Source organism: Tachyglossus aculeatus, chromosome 1, assembly GCF_015852505.1.
Source record: "Tachyglossus aculeatus isolate mTacAcu1 chromosome 1, mTacAcu1.pri, whole genome shotgun sequence".
NCBI classification, from domain to species: domain Eukaryota; kingdom Metazoa; phylum Chordata; class Mammalia; order Monotremata; family Tachyglossidae; genus Tachyglossus; species Tachyglossus aculeatus.
Window position 1 is genome coordinate 155,784,525 of NC_052066.1, and position 15,114 is coordinate 155,799,638.

Below are 15,114 nucleotides of genomic sequence, written 5' to 3' on the forward strand. Positions count from 1 at the left end.
AATACATTAGCTAGGAACCCTGCTCTATACCACTTCCAAAAACATGTCAAGGGTAACACAGGAAGCACAAAAGCTGCAATGCCAGAAGGAGAGAACAATGACAAAATATTCTGTTTAAATAGCAATTAAAGCACTTGCTGTTTAATTAAAGGGCACATACTTCATTTCCAGCATAATTAACGAGGGACTATGAACAAGGAAACCTGTTGATTTCACAAAACAAAAGGAATATGTACTTTAATGATGCAGCAAGCTCTTCAGTTTCACGTGAACTACTATTTAAAACTATTTCAAAATAATCGCTGATTATTTTGGCAAGTCTCTGCCCTAGGTTGAAACATTCAATGTCTAGTAAATAATGATGGTAAAATGGAAACCTCAATTGAAATAATTTGAGAAGCTAAGCCAGCTGTCCTCAATTCCCAGCAACTTGGGCTCAATAAGCTAAATTCTGAAAATTTCCATCTTCATGAAGTCTTTACTTCTGTTATAATCTTATCCTCAATTCTCTGACTACTGTTTGCGTTTCAAGGAGTAACTACATGCCTGAAAGCTTCTTTCAATTTCTAAAAAGTGGGCTTAGGTGGACTCGGGCTTCCTGAAAACTATTTCTGAAAAGGAGGAGGGAACCTTCCCCCCAACCCCCCCATTACACACTCACAGTGAACTCGGGGAAAAAAAAGAGTTACTATCACAACGTGCACAGTAGTGACATAAGTGAACGCAACAAAAATGAAAGGGACTCTGTCAGACACTGCTTGCTAGTATCCCTTTAACTCTCAGATGACCTCATGATAAATTTAATATACCATGCAATGTCAAGTGACTTGAAATGGACTACATTAAATGCAATCCCTCAATCTATCGAAGCTACTAAATCCACAGCATATCTACTTTCTGACAGATTGTGAGAACTAATGTCTGTTTTCTGGGTGGAAAAGAGGTGGTGGTGGTGGCAGAAGTGATTCAAATGTTTAATCCTTTATAAAGTGTAAATGAACTGTATGCTTTTCTATAGCAGATAGGCTGTATCGGCTCTCTGGGAAAAGTGTAGAAGGTTGAGAATGTGATGCCTATAATTGAACCCAAAATTATTTTACAGGGGATGGTTTTCAAATCAAAATGTTCCTACTTCAGAGGCTCATCTACCTAGAAATCTGGGATAACAACCGTTAGAGTTTTTAAGAATTATACTTTGGCCCAATTAAATGACATCACCCACTTCACCTTGTCCACCTGTGCCAGGTATGCGAATACAGCCCTTTGATAGCAAAAGTACTCACCTGGTGTCTGTTCTGGTGTTCCACCAAGAGTTGGAGCAGACTTCTCTTGCCTGGTCAACCTCATAGCTTAAAAATCAACAACAACTCTATTTAAATAAGCATTAGAGACAACTCGAGCCTAGAAAATGTACTCAATAATAACATCAGCTTCACTGGAGTGGGAAGACGGGGAAAGGGCAAGTTCAATTTTCCTATTTGTAGTCCATGACAGGGAAAGGCTTTTGTGGTATATTAGTTTGGTATCCTCAGTATAATACAATCTATTTTTTCATTCAATTTATTCAGTTGTTACAGGAATAACTGAATAAGAAAAGTCTAAGATCTGGAGCCTTTGCATAAAGATATGCAAACCTGGAAAGAAATCACTTAGAAGAATAATTAAGATAGCTGAGTCGAGCTAATGGTTTTCAGAACCTAAGTCCATTTAGCTGTCTGTCATAATAGTTTGCAATCACTTTTACTGTGCATAAAGGCTAGAAAAATTCAGCTAGTTAAGCTCTGGATCCATAGTGTTTCTTCTCTAGAAATTTAGCTAGCTGTAGGCAAAGCAAAAGTGTTGAGACAGCACATTTATCTGAAAATATTCCTTTTCCTTGAACAAAAACAAAGTCGTTCATTGCATATTTTACAAAGGAAAAGATACTAAATTGCCATAGTTTGTCATAAGGAAAATGAAGTAGAAATAAATTCACATTTGTGATAAAATGATCATGTTATCTGAGGCTGTTGGCTTATAAACGCCAATGTAAAAATCAATCATTTCATCTGGTGACAAGATCAGAAATGCGTTTTTGTCAATGATGCTTTCTTGATGTCACTGATTTGGGCGGATTATATATAGCTATACAGCTTGTAAGAAGAGCAGTAAAACATCTAAATATTGAGTTCGATTATGTAGCGATTAAAATGGAGATTTTTAAACCATTTGTCGTTCATGAATCATTTCTAACTTTTAAGGCTTTTCTATCTGGTGATTATCCAGCAGGAAACTGTGGTCGCTTTATCATGGGATGATAAACAATCACAGGATAAAAAAAGGAACTCTAGAAAAAGGTACACAAAGTCCATTGAAAGAGCAGTAATTCACCTTTAAAGTATGATCTTTTTTTCTTTTACACACACAGCTATTAGTAGTTTGGTGGCTGGGATTTTTTGAACTTTTCAATTTTATGTAAAAGAAAGGCTAAGGCTAGTTGTTATTGGCCCTATTCTGGCAGTTTTAACCAATAGGCTGGGGTTCATTTTTATGTAGCTTGTCTTTCACAGTTCTGAAAATAGTAATCTACAAATCCCATGACCCTAAAATTTGTGCCAACTTCTGGAAAATTGCCACAATATTTTTCAAAGCTACACACTATGAGAAGCAGTGGATAGAGCATGGGCCTGGGCGTCAGAGTGTCATGGGTTCTAATACCAGCTCCACCTCTTGTCTGCTATGTGACCTTGGGCAAGTCACTTCAATTCTCTGTGCCTCAGTTACCTCATCTGTAAATGGGGATTGAGATTTTGAGCCCCATGAGGGACCAGGGACTATGCCCAACCCAATTAGCTTGTATTTATCCCGGCACTTAGAACAGTGCTTGGCACATAGTAAGCGCTTAACAAATACCAAAATTATTATTATTATGTAATGCGTAGCACTTGAAATGATTTAAAAAACAGCCCAAAGCATTTTGCATACTAGGGATTATCTTTGAAGGATTCTGAAAGTCAAGCCCACTGAAATAGATTAATTGACCAAAAGATAAGTACTCTCTGTGGACATTAAAACAAGAGAAGAGGTCTCAGAAAGACGTCACAAAGGCTGATTGTAATGGTGCAAGAAGATACTCAACGAATTTTGGAGGTTAAGGTTTCAGGCAGGGACAGTGCCCTCTTGGATTCCATGGGTCCTTTCACGCTGTCTCTCAGGGAGCGCACGCTTTTCTGGCGGTTCCTTGCAAAGCGAGCCCTCTTGATCTTCCACAATGCTGCATCACTGAGGTTAGCAACATTGGTCCTTACAGCAGTGATAGCTTGGAAAACAGAATTAAACAGGTTATCATTTTTCTTCAACTTGCTCCACAGTATAGTCACCAAGTAGGCAATAATGATTTGCCACCTCATGTGATTAACATTTGGAATGTTTTCTTCTAAGGGAGATAAAATTGTAGCATTTAGGAGACAGTCATAAAATAGAGAAGCAGAGTGGCCTAGTAGAAAGAGCACAGGTCTGAGAGCCAGAGGATCTGGGTTCTAATCTCCACTCTGCCACTTGTCTGTTGTGTGACCTCGGGCAGGTCACTTCACTTCTCTGTGCCTCAGTTCCCTCATCTGCAAATGGTCTTGCCTGTTCTTGCTCCTACTTAGACCTGTGAACCCCATGGGGAACCTGAAGATCTTGTATCTACTCTAGCACTTAATACAGTGCTTGGCACTTAGTACGAGCTTAACAAATACCAACATTATTATTATAAAATGAGAAACATATGCTTTTTAAAAGAAGGCAAAAATTCTGACTAGACATAAGACGACACTTTTGGAACTAGACATGTAAACATCAAGAGTTCAAAAAAAGTTAAAGGATTTTTCATGTTGGAAAATCAAGCTACATGTGAAGTTGAACTTCTCATTTTTAATCAGATGATGATTGACAAATCTAGAGAGGAGAATTTATTTCTTTGGTTTGACTTACTTGTTGGAAAAGGGAACTCTTTATTGCAATCCAAGTGAAGCTGAGCCTCCAGAGAGAGTGTTTCAAATCTATTGACAAAGAATTCCCAGCTCAAAGCAGGTATATCTTGCTTTAGAAAATGAAGCAGCAAAAGCTTGCTAAGGATTGTGGGTCTATCCTTAACAACAGTATCAAACTGAAAGTCAAGACAAAGACACAACCCCTGTATGGAGAGGAAAACAGTGGTGAGCTCAGTTCTAAAGACTAGCTAACATTCCTGCAAAAACAATTAGGTTCCATATCAAGTAAGTAGCCTTTTGAAATGTGGGCTCTTCTGATTAAACAAAAAAAATACAATTTCAAATGGTGAATACTATTTCAAATGTTCTAAGCCTTTTATTTTCAGGATTCTGACCCTCAACAAAACATCTTTGAAGTAGTATAAGCTAGCTATTAACTTACACTAATCTGTGCATCTAACTGTGCTTCTAAGTTTCTATTATTAAAACTAAAACTACAAAAACAATTCTAAATACAGAGATTAACTTACGAATAATGTATTACATATACTCTGCTGAACATGTGCAACCCAACATGTACATCATATCTAGTTGTCCTAGAAGACACAAGAGTTAGTGACATCCTATCCATATGAATATCAGAAAAGACCATTGTGCAAACTACAGTTCATTCTAGGCTGTAAGCACATCCTCTAAACTGATAAACAATATGGTGTAGTCGATACAGCATAGGCCTAGGAGTCAAAAGGTTATGGGTTTTAAACCCAGCTCTTCCACTTGTCTGCTGTGTGACCTTGGGCGAGTCACTTTATTCCTCTGTGCCTCAGTTACTTCACCTGTAAAATGGGGATTGAGACTGAACCCCACTGTGTCCAACTCTACCTGCTTGTATCCACCCCAAAATTTAGTGCAGTGCCTGGCACATAGTAAGTGCTTAACAAATACCAATATTATTATTATTAAAAACAATAATACTAAACTGTAAGAATATTGTAGACAGGGAACTTTTCCGCTAACTCTGTTGTACTGGACTCTTCCAAGCACTTAGTAAGAGAAGCAGCATGGGCTTGGGAGTCAGATGTCGTGGGTTCTAATCCTGGCTCCTCCACTTGTCAGCTGTGTGACTCTGGGCAAGTCACTTAACATCTCTGTGCCTCAGTTACCTCATCAGTAAAATGGGGATTAAGACTGAGCCCCATGCGGGATATCCTAATTGCCTTGTATCTACCCCAGTGCTTAGAACAGTGCTTGGCACAAAGGAAGTGCTTAACAAATACCAACATTATTATCACTATCATTATTATTACTATTATTATTACAATGCTCTGCACACAAGCAGTTTGGCTTAGTGGAAAGAGCACGGGCTTGGGAGTCAGAGGACATGGGTTCTAATCCCAGCTCCACCACTTGTCTGCTGTGTGACCTTGGGCAAGCTGCTTAACTTTTCTGTGCCTCAGTTACCTCATCTGTAAAATGGGGATTGATTGTGCACCCCACATGGGACACCCTGATTACCTTGCATCTATCTCAGTGCTTAAAACAGTGCTTGGCACATAATAAGCACTTAACAAATACCATCATTATTATTATTAAGTGTTCAATAAAAACAATTGATTGATTCCACATCACATTCCAATCCAGGCAATTCCTTGCTAACTAATGAGTATGTTGCAAAAAGGACCTAGCCGGGTTTCCAAGACTGCACTTTGCATCCTAACCTTTACCAAACTTGAAAACAACAGCTGACAGACCAACTTGGCTGACACCAACTGGAAAGAGAATGAATGGAGATTTTGCCAACAGTAAAGTGGAATAAATGAATACGGAATCAAAGAGTTAAAAATAACTTCGAGGTGTCATCTGGTCCACCCCTCTGACATCAGACAGGGCTATCCTATGGCCAGTGGTAAGCAGAAGGGGATTGATGGTGTTTTTCAAGACCTGCAGGGGATATTTTTACAAGAATAAAAAGACACGAGAAGAGTCATCACGATTGTCTTGTTGTGTCTTTCCTCCTGCGTGCGTGAAACCACTTTCCAGAGAGTCACAGAGAGAGAAATTAGAGCTGAAGCTCTTCCCAACATCATGAATATGACATTTAAATACAAATCTAATTGTCTTATCAAGAAATCCTAAATATGATAGTCAAAGATTGCCTGCCTAAAACTGCGGCATAACTCTTTTAAAAGGAAACAAATGGGTAAGTATGGTATTAGTCTCAAACTCATTTAAATGCAGTAGTGTCTGAGGAGAGGCTGGATTCCATGACTTTCTGGACTGTAAGCTCATTGTGGGCAGGGACCATGTCTGCTAATGCTGTTATACTGTACTCTCCCAAGGACTTAGTACAGTGCTCTGCACATAGTAAGCACTCAATAAATACCATTGATTGACTGATTGATTGATTTCTGGCTGTCCCTTTCCAGACCCATGGCTTCAGGCTTTTCGAAAGGCAAAAACACAGAGATTCATCTTCCCAAATGGAGACTTGAAAGCTTGAGAGCTAATGAACTTACCTGTAACGCTGGCCGCTTTATTGTGTCAAGCAAGAGTCCAGCCCTTGTAGCTACAGCTGGATTGACATCCTCAACAGCAGTCAGGAAGCAGCAGAATGCATGGGCCAGAGAATACTTCAGCAGGTGATTTTTAGTCACAGAGTGAATATCCAGAAATCTGCATATTACTGCCACTTTTTCCACTGCAATATTATGAGCCCAAGACAAAGAAAAGGCTGCATCAATACTGAGAGTTAATCAAATACTTGAAATACTGAGAAGACATGCCCTCAGAATTTGGATTTTAATGTCACAAAGAAAATATCTTTTCCATTTCCATCATTAAGCATGATGTTACTTGGTAACCAAAACTATTACATATTGGTTCTATAATTTAAAACAATTCTTGAAGGAATTATCCCCCTTGTTATATTTTTGCCCTAGAAACTAGCAGTACCTTGTCACTAATTCACATTCTGAGGAAAAGCAAACTAATGTGTATTTATTACCACTGATGCATATTAATATTTATAAAGCATTTCTCGCAAGAATGAAGCACTAAAATTGTAGCTACAAGGCACATCATGTTTTCCCAAAAAGAGAGTCACATGTATCTTGCCTGTGCTGCACAATGATCTTCTTCCTTCTAGCCAAGTGTTCATTCCCAAGTAATTTTTTTCTTTTTAAATTTTGTTATCAGCTGTCAGCAGTTCATCATGTACATTTCTGAACGAGGTGCACTATGGCTTTATGAAGTGGTAGCTTAGATAAACCACATTTACTATCACCACTGGAACAACCCAAGAAAGAGAATGTCTATGAACTATTTTAGGTTAACGAGGGAAAGAAAAAGCTGTTTAACTGGGAGATGGAATCTGTATTTTGGGTCAATCAATCAATCAATCAATTGTATTGAAAGCCTATGGAGTGCAAAACAGTGAACTAAGTATTTGGAAGAATGAAAGAGAGGTGAAACATAATCCCTGCCCTCCAGATGCTTACAATCTCATTAGGGAGACTGACAAAATTTATAGCGAGAAGGAAAAAGAATCTACTAAAGGATAGGTGAATTAGTTCAGGGCTTAAGTAGTAGACCAAGTGAACTGATGTGGGCAGGGTGGCTGTGAGTGCCTAAATGCTGAGGTGAAAGTTAAAAGGATCTGTCCTGGGGAGAAGAAAAGACAAAGAAAGCCTGTAGGAGGTGGGATTTCAGAAGGGTCTGGTGTTACACCACCTATTTGGGAAGGAACTAGACCAATTCAGGGCTGGGGAAGCAATGTTGCCTAGTGGATAGAGCACAGGCCTGAGAGTCAGAGGACCTGGGTTCTAATCCTGACTTGGTCACTTGTCTGCTGCCTGACCTTGGGCAAGTCACAACTTGTCCAGTAGTACTTGCTTCCAAGATGTCCAAACTAAGCTGCATGGCTCAGTGGAAAGAGCATGGGCTTTGGAGTCAGAGGTCATGGGTTCCAATCCCAGCTCCGCCAATTGTCAGCAGTGTGACTTTGGGCAAGTCACTTAACTTCCCTGTGCCTCAGTTACCTCAGCTGTAAAATGGGGATTAAGACTGCGAGCCCCCTGTGGGACAACCTGATCAACTTGTAACCTCCCCAGCACTTAGAACAGTGCTTTGCACATAGTAACCACTTAACAAATGTCATCATTATTATTATTATTAATCGGTCTTCTTCATCTCCTCATACACAGATCACCGTTCTCTAAACTGTAAGCTCCTTGTCAGGAGGGATCATGCCAACCTATTCTATTGTACTTACAACTCCAAGAGCTTAGTATGGTGCTCTGTACACAGCTAGTGCTCAATGAATATCACTCATTGGTTGATTGATTCTCCCCATGATGACTAACCTCAGGCCAGTAAACCTGAATACTAAACCCTTCTGCAACCTCTCAGCTGCCTTTGACACAGTCCACCACCCCCTTCTTGTGGAAACATTATCCAACCTCAGCTTCACTGACGCTGTCTTCTCTTGGTTCTCCTATCCCTCTGGCCACTCATTCTCAGTCTCTTTTTCAGGCTCCTCCTCTGCCTGCCACCCCGTAACTGTGGGGGTCCCTCAAGGTTCAGTTCTGGGTCCCCTTCTATTCTCTATCTACACCCACTCCCTTCTAGAACTAATTCACTCACGTGGCTTCAACTAACACCTCTATGCAGATGATTCCCAAATCTACAGCCCAGATCTCTCTCCATGTCTGCAGTCTCGCATTTCCTCCTGCCTTCAAGACACCTCTACTTGAATGGCCTGCCATCACCTCAAGCTTAATGTCTTCCCACTCAAATCATGTCCTTCCCCTGATTTCCCCATCACTGCAGACAGCACCACTATCCTTCCTGACTCACAAGCCCATATCCTTGGCATTATCCTTGACTCCTCTCTCTCATTCAACCCACATTTCAAACTATTACTAAATCCTGTCAGTTCAACCTCCACAACATCACCAAAATCCATCCTTTCCTCTCATCCAAACTGCTACCATCTAATCCAAGCACTTATCCTCTCCCACTTTTATGACTGTATCAGCCTCCTTGCTGACCTCCCTGTCTCCTGTCTCTCCTCACCCCAGTCCATATTTCACTCTGCTGCCCAGATCATTTTTCTACAAAAACTTTCAGTCCATGTTTCTCCAGCAGTTGTCCATCCATCTCTGAGTCAAAAAGAAACCCCATGCTATCAGCTTTGAAGCACTCAATCACCTTGACCCCTTCTACCTCCCCTCTTTTCTCCTACTACAACCCAGCCCACACACTTGGCTCCTCTAATACTAACCTACTTACTGTCTCTCAATCCCATCTATCTCACTGCTGACCTCTCACCCATGTCCTGCCTCTAGCCTGGAACACCTTCTCTTTCTTCATATCCAACAGATAATTACTCTCCCTGACTTGGTCAGTGGAAAGAGCCGGGCTTTGGAGGCAGAGGTCATGGGTTCAAATCCTTGCTCCGCTAATTGTCAGCTGTGTGACTTTGGGCAAGTCACTTATCTTCTCTGTGTCTGTTACCTCATCTGTAAAATGAGGATGAAGACAGTGAGACCCCTGGGACAACCTGATCACCTTGTAACCTCCCCAGTGCTTAGAACAGTGCTTGGCACATAGTAAGCACTTAATAAATGCCATTATTATTATTACCTCCAAGAGGCCTTCCCTAAGACCTCTTTTCCATTTCTTCCACTCCCCTTATTCACCCCCTCACCTCCAGCCCCCAAACACATACATATCCATAATTTATTTATACTAATGTCTGTCTCCTACTCCAGACTCTAAGCTAGATGTAGGGAGGGAATGTGCCTGTTATATTACTCTACTGTACTCTCCCAAGTGCTTAATACAGTGCTTTGCACACAACAAATGCTCAGTAAATATGATGATTGACTGAGTGAATCAAATTCTATTTCACCCCACTGAAAGGGAACAGTGACCAATTTTGTTCTAATGCTCATTTCTGGCTCCAGACTGTACTGCCAACACCTCAAACTAAACATGTCCAAAACAGAACTCCTTGCCTTCCCAGTCAAACCCTGTCTTTGCCATCTTTCCCATCACTGTAGTCAGTAACACCATCTTTCCCGTCTCATACGTTGGCACTATCCTTCATACACCTCTCTCATACAACCCACATATTCAATCTGTCACCAAATCCTGTAGTTGCTACCTTCACAACATCACTAAAATCCACCCTTTCCTCTCCACCTAAACTGCTACTATGCTGATCCAAACACTTATATCCCATCTTGACTATTCTCTCTGATTTCTCTATTTCCTTTCTCTCCCCACTTCAGTCCATACTTCATTCGGCTGCTTGGATCATTTTTCAAAATAATGGTTCAGTCCACATCTCCCCACTCTTCAAGAACCTCCAGTGGTTGCCCACCCACCTCTGCATCAAACAGAAACTTCTTTCCATTGGCTTTAAAGCGGTCAATCAGTTGGCCCCTCCAACATTACTCCCCTGATTTCCTACCACAACCCAGCCTGCCCAATTCACTCCTCTAGTGCTAACTTGCTCACTGTGCTGGGATCTCATCTTACTCACCGTTGACCCCTTTCCCACATCCTCCCTCTGGCCTGGAACTCCCTCCCTCTCCATTCCAGACCACCACTTTTCCCATCTTCAAAGCCTTTTTCAGGTCCCAGCTTCTTCAAGGGGCCTTCCTCAATTAAGCCCTCCTTTCCCCAACTCTCTCTTACTTCGGCATCATCTCTGCACTTGGATCTGTTCCCTCGGGACAGATCCTACCTTCAGCCCCACAGTATTCTTGTATCCATCCATAATCTATTTATATTAATGCCTGTCACCCCCTCTAGACTGTGTGAGCTCTCTGTGGGCAGGGAACAAGTCTACAAATCTGTTACATTGTTCTCTCCCAAGTGCTTAATACAGTGCTCTGCACACAGTAAGAGCTAAATATCATCAAATGATTGATTGGGAGTCTCACTTCTTCAAATTAGAAGTATGTCTCCCCAGTTTACTGCATTCCAGATACCAGAAAAATGCAAGCTATCGCAGCCATACCTGCTTCAAACCTCATTTTCCAGTCTTTGCTATTGAAGTTACCATTTATGATAGTCCAGAAGATATCAGCACCATGAGGAAGTGATAAAGCATGGAGAAGAAGGGGTACAGCCAGAGAAGAAAGCTGGGAGAATTCAGATTTAACTACTCGCCATAAACTAGGGGAACCAAACAAAATTAAATCTGATTACAAAAAGGCATCTCAAATTTCATAATACTGTTATCATTCCAATGTTCCTAATTGGAAATTTTTTTTTTACACACTATCACACATCTATGAACTATTAACAGGATTCTCTCTGCCCTGCTTTTGTATAGTGCTCATTAATAAAAATGAAATAGCATGGTATTATTTTTACAGTCACCTTTGTTCATGAGTCAATATTGAAGCCTGCAATAAAACAGAAACATCTTCTTTGACTTTTACTACTTTGCTAAGGAGTTATGTGGTAAATCAATCCCCATTTTACAGCTAGAATGATCAAGTATAAGTAAAATTAAATAAATTATTTAAAACTCTTCACAGCTCATCGATATCCCTTAAAGCATATACTGTGAGCCCCAAGTGGAACAAGGATTCTGTCCAACCTGATTATCTTGTAAGTAACCCAGTGCTTAATACAGTGCTTGGCACATAGTAAGCACTTCATTAGACTCTTCTGAGTAGACTTTGGATTTAAACCAAAGAAGATGGGATTTTCCCAAATTCTGTCCTTCACTCAGTTTCTCAAACTAAAGTGTCAGCATTGACAAATGCTTAGTTGTCAGACTTTGGTTGCTCTTAGAAAGGTTATATTTCACATATGAACAAAAACAATTCCCCCTGAATTAATCATCAACTCTATTATGCACTTGTGCACAGTTTCATGTGGCATGTCTCATGAGATTTTACTTTATGTTCCTCTTTATTAATGCACTTCTCTGGCAACTGACAACTATTAATTGCACTTCTTGGCATCCTCATCTACCAGATCACCATGCTGTCTCCCCGGGATAAAGCACTGGCTCTCCTCTGTGTCAACAAGGAGCCTCCTTCCTGATCTACCTTCCACCACCCCAGTGGCAAAGAGAAAATCAGCCAGAGCCCAGCACTGCCTCCACAAAACTTCCACAAACTATGTGGAAGGCTGTGGTGGCAGTTGCTGTGGGGGTCACTGTGGCCACGGTTGTGACCATGGACTCAGAACTCCGAGGAGCCTTAAATTCTCCTCCTCCAGCCTCAGCACCCTACTGACTTCTTTTGCAGGCTTTATGTTGTCCTCGTGTTTTGTTTCATCTCTATGCATCTGTCACAGTCCTCTCTCCCCTTTATTTTAGCTTGTGAGACCCGCAAGGGACAGAGGGTGTGTGAATCATATTTACTGAGCACTTACGCTGTGCGGAACAGGTCTAACTCCCACCTGCATATTCTTTCCCAGTCCTTAGTTCAGTGCTCTCCACACAGTAAATGCTTATTAAATACAATTACTACTATTCCTCATAAATTTAAAAATAAGGGTGAATAAAAAATATGTGTCAGTGAATAATTTTTCTCTGGATAAGGAAAATAACTCATTTTCAATTCTTTATAATCAATGCCTAAAATATCCCCCAATGAAATAGAACTTGAGTACAAGACATACCTTGCAATCAACATATGATCTTGAATATAGGCTAAAAACTGTGGATGATCTTTCCGAGCAATGTACAAGCACTCTCCATGGAGACAGAGAATCTTTAGGCAGTTAAGCATGTTGAAGAGAATGTCTGGCTCTTCAAACTTAGCCATTTCCTACACAAATAAAATCATATTAATCAGGGTTGCAAGTAGCAATGTATAAAATCTGGCAATTAAATATGAAAAAGTATACCTGAAAAATGGTATATATTAGCCTCAGAGTCACTGGAAGTTGTTGATAGCAAAATTTTCTTTCAGTATCATTTTTTATTCCTGTCAAGAAATAAGTACACAAAGGATTAACAAACTGCCTTCTGGCTCAACTCCCAGTTAATGGGAGAAATGAAGATGAATTCAAAATGCATTTTTACTAGCTCTATGGAGTTTTTCCTCTGTGTATGCCATTTGCTTTTCAACTTGGTTTTGCTCCACAATCCAACCAGGTAAGACAAGAAAGAGGTGAGCCTTACACCTGCACATACAGTCTCCTCCAGTTTTCAGTTCTCTCTATGCTGTGCTTCATAGTTCTTTGCCACCAGATCCTTCAGAAAGGTTGCCAAATGTCCATATCAGTAAACATCCACAGACCCTCCCCTATAGGACTTTAAAGTTCTTACAAAATGTCTACTGCAGGTAACAAAGCCAACTCCTGACACTTCTTACTCTTTGGCCAGTTTTCCTCCTAGGCATTTACTTTAAAAACAATTTTCATCTCATCATGAGTGTCATTCTCAACTGAATTAATAACACTGATTGACCATTTACTCTGTGAAGAGCACTGTCCTTAGCACTTGGGAGAGTCCAACAGAGTTGGTGGACATGACCCCACCCTCAAGGATTTTAAATCTAGTAGGCAAGGTAGACTCAATTACAGGTAGAGGAAAGCACAGAGTTTACAGCTATGGATATAAATGCTATTGGGGGTTGGAGAGAAAGATTATGGCACTCATTTCTCAAAGGATGTTACAAGTCAATAAAGAACCTATATTAAAAAACAGTGATTATAATAAATATTCTAATACTAAGCATTTCCATCTGCACAGAATTCCTAAGTATAGTGTCCCAAGGCAGCTTCACACAGTAAAATTGAAGAGGAGACTTGCCAAGTATTCTCCAAATGAAGTTGAAGCCACCAATCAGATAATACTGGGTAGGATACCCAAGCTGATGCAGAAACTGTAGCCTAAAATTACCACCTGCCAACTAGAGAAGCTGAGAGGCCACAGGGCAGGCCCTCCGAGTGCTGTTTACAACACGTCGGGGATTCTCCAAACACCACTGTAAAGCAAAGAGTTAACTCCACCTGTGGACCAGCCCTTCCCAAACAAGATACACTAGTGGGAATCTCATTAAAGAAGCCCAACAGTTCCAAAGTCCTCGAATCCCACAAACGTGTGTTTTGAGTCTGTGGTGAGCCCACAACGAGAACCTCCCCATGAAGAGAAACCACATATGAGCAAATGGAGAATTAGGATTCCAACCACACAGGCCATTTTTCCTTTCTCTGCCTCCTCTCCAAACGTGCTCTTCCCTGAATCATCTGTCCTAGATGCTCAAACTATCTCCAAGTTGCTCAATTAATGCACACCCCCTGCTTTAATTAAACTGCAGAGACCAACAGCTGCTTCTATGTGGTAAAGCAAGCTATCTGCACAATCCCCAGATGGCATGGGTTTTACAATTAATATCCTTTATAGAAAGACACATAAATATCCCCTAGACTAGAATTGGGCAATTATGTAGGCTCATGGGCCAGTTACCAAGTTTTGTACGTGTCTTCAGGCCAACCAACAGTGAATAGCCTGGGAGCAAAGAAGAGCTTAAATTGTGGAAGTTGAGCCATTTCTGCCATGATAGCTCATTCCTACCTCTGAGCCAGCTACAGAGGTTATTAGTAACACCCCCCAGACAGCTGTTTCTGGTGTCACAGCAGGCTGGGAGGTTGCTCCCTGAAGTCATAGTTTGAGTGGAGTGAGGTAGAAGCCACCATGGATGGAAGCGCCTGACTCAAAGCCAGCCCGGATCCAGGCCATGGCTTGGATTAAATCACTTGGCAGACTGCCTCCCAGATTGTTATACTCAGAGAAAAGCTATAATTTCCACTTTACCCTCTTTAATAATAATAATGGCATTTATTAAGCGCTTACTATGTGCAAAGCACTGTTCTAAGCACTGGGGAGGTTACAAGGTGATCTTTCCCAAATGTCAGGACTTTGTTTCAAATTATTGTTGAATTCCATTCAGCATTGAACACCAATGTTCACTTACCAGCATTATCTACAGGCTCAGTGTGATTTCCAGGATTTTCTCCATGTTTGGCTGCAGAATTCTCTTCCTCTTCTCCTTCAGTTCCTATAATAAATTCAGGCCGGGAATATAGTAGACTATCTTCAAGATTGTCTGTGGGCTCCTAAGAAGATACAAAATAAATCTTTATTACACTATTCTCAATTTAAATTGTCATAAGAATGTCT

General features: G+C 40.7%; 1 protein-coding gene across 1 annotated transcript in view; it reads right to left on the reverse strand.

Moving 5' to 3' along the window:
- UNC79 (unc-79 homolog, NALCN channel complex subunit) overlaps positions 1 to 15,114 on the reverse strand; it is a 172,979-nt gene that overhangs the window by 83,313 nt on the left and 74,552 nt on the right. The window contains exons 20-27 of the mRNA XM_038749857.1: positions 14,909 to 15,050; positions 12,834 to 12,913; positions 12,606 to 12,754; positions 10,984 to 11,141; positions 6,473 to 6,654; positions 3,958 to 4,159; positions 3,119 to 3,298; positions 1,284 to 1,349 (exon numbers count right to left, since the gene is read on the reverse strand). Of these exons, the coding sequence (XP_038605785.1) occupies positions 1,284 to 1,349; positions 3,119 to 3,298; positions 3,958 to 4,159; positions 6,473 to 6,654; positions 10,984 to 11,141; positions 12,606 to 12,754; positions 12,834 to 12,913; positions 14,909 to 15,050 (1,159 nt within the window). The remainder of the gene's footprint in view (positions 1 to 1,283; positions 1,350 to 3,118; positions 3,299 to 3,957; positions 4,160 to 6,472; positions 6,655 to 10,983; positions 11,142 to 12,605; positions 12,755 to 12,833; positions 12,914 to 14,908; positions 15,051 to 15,114) is intronic.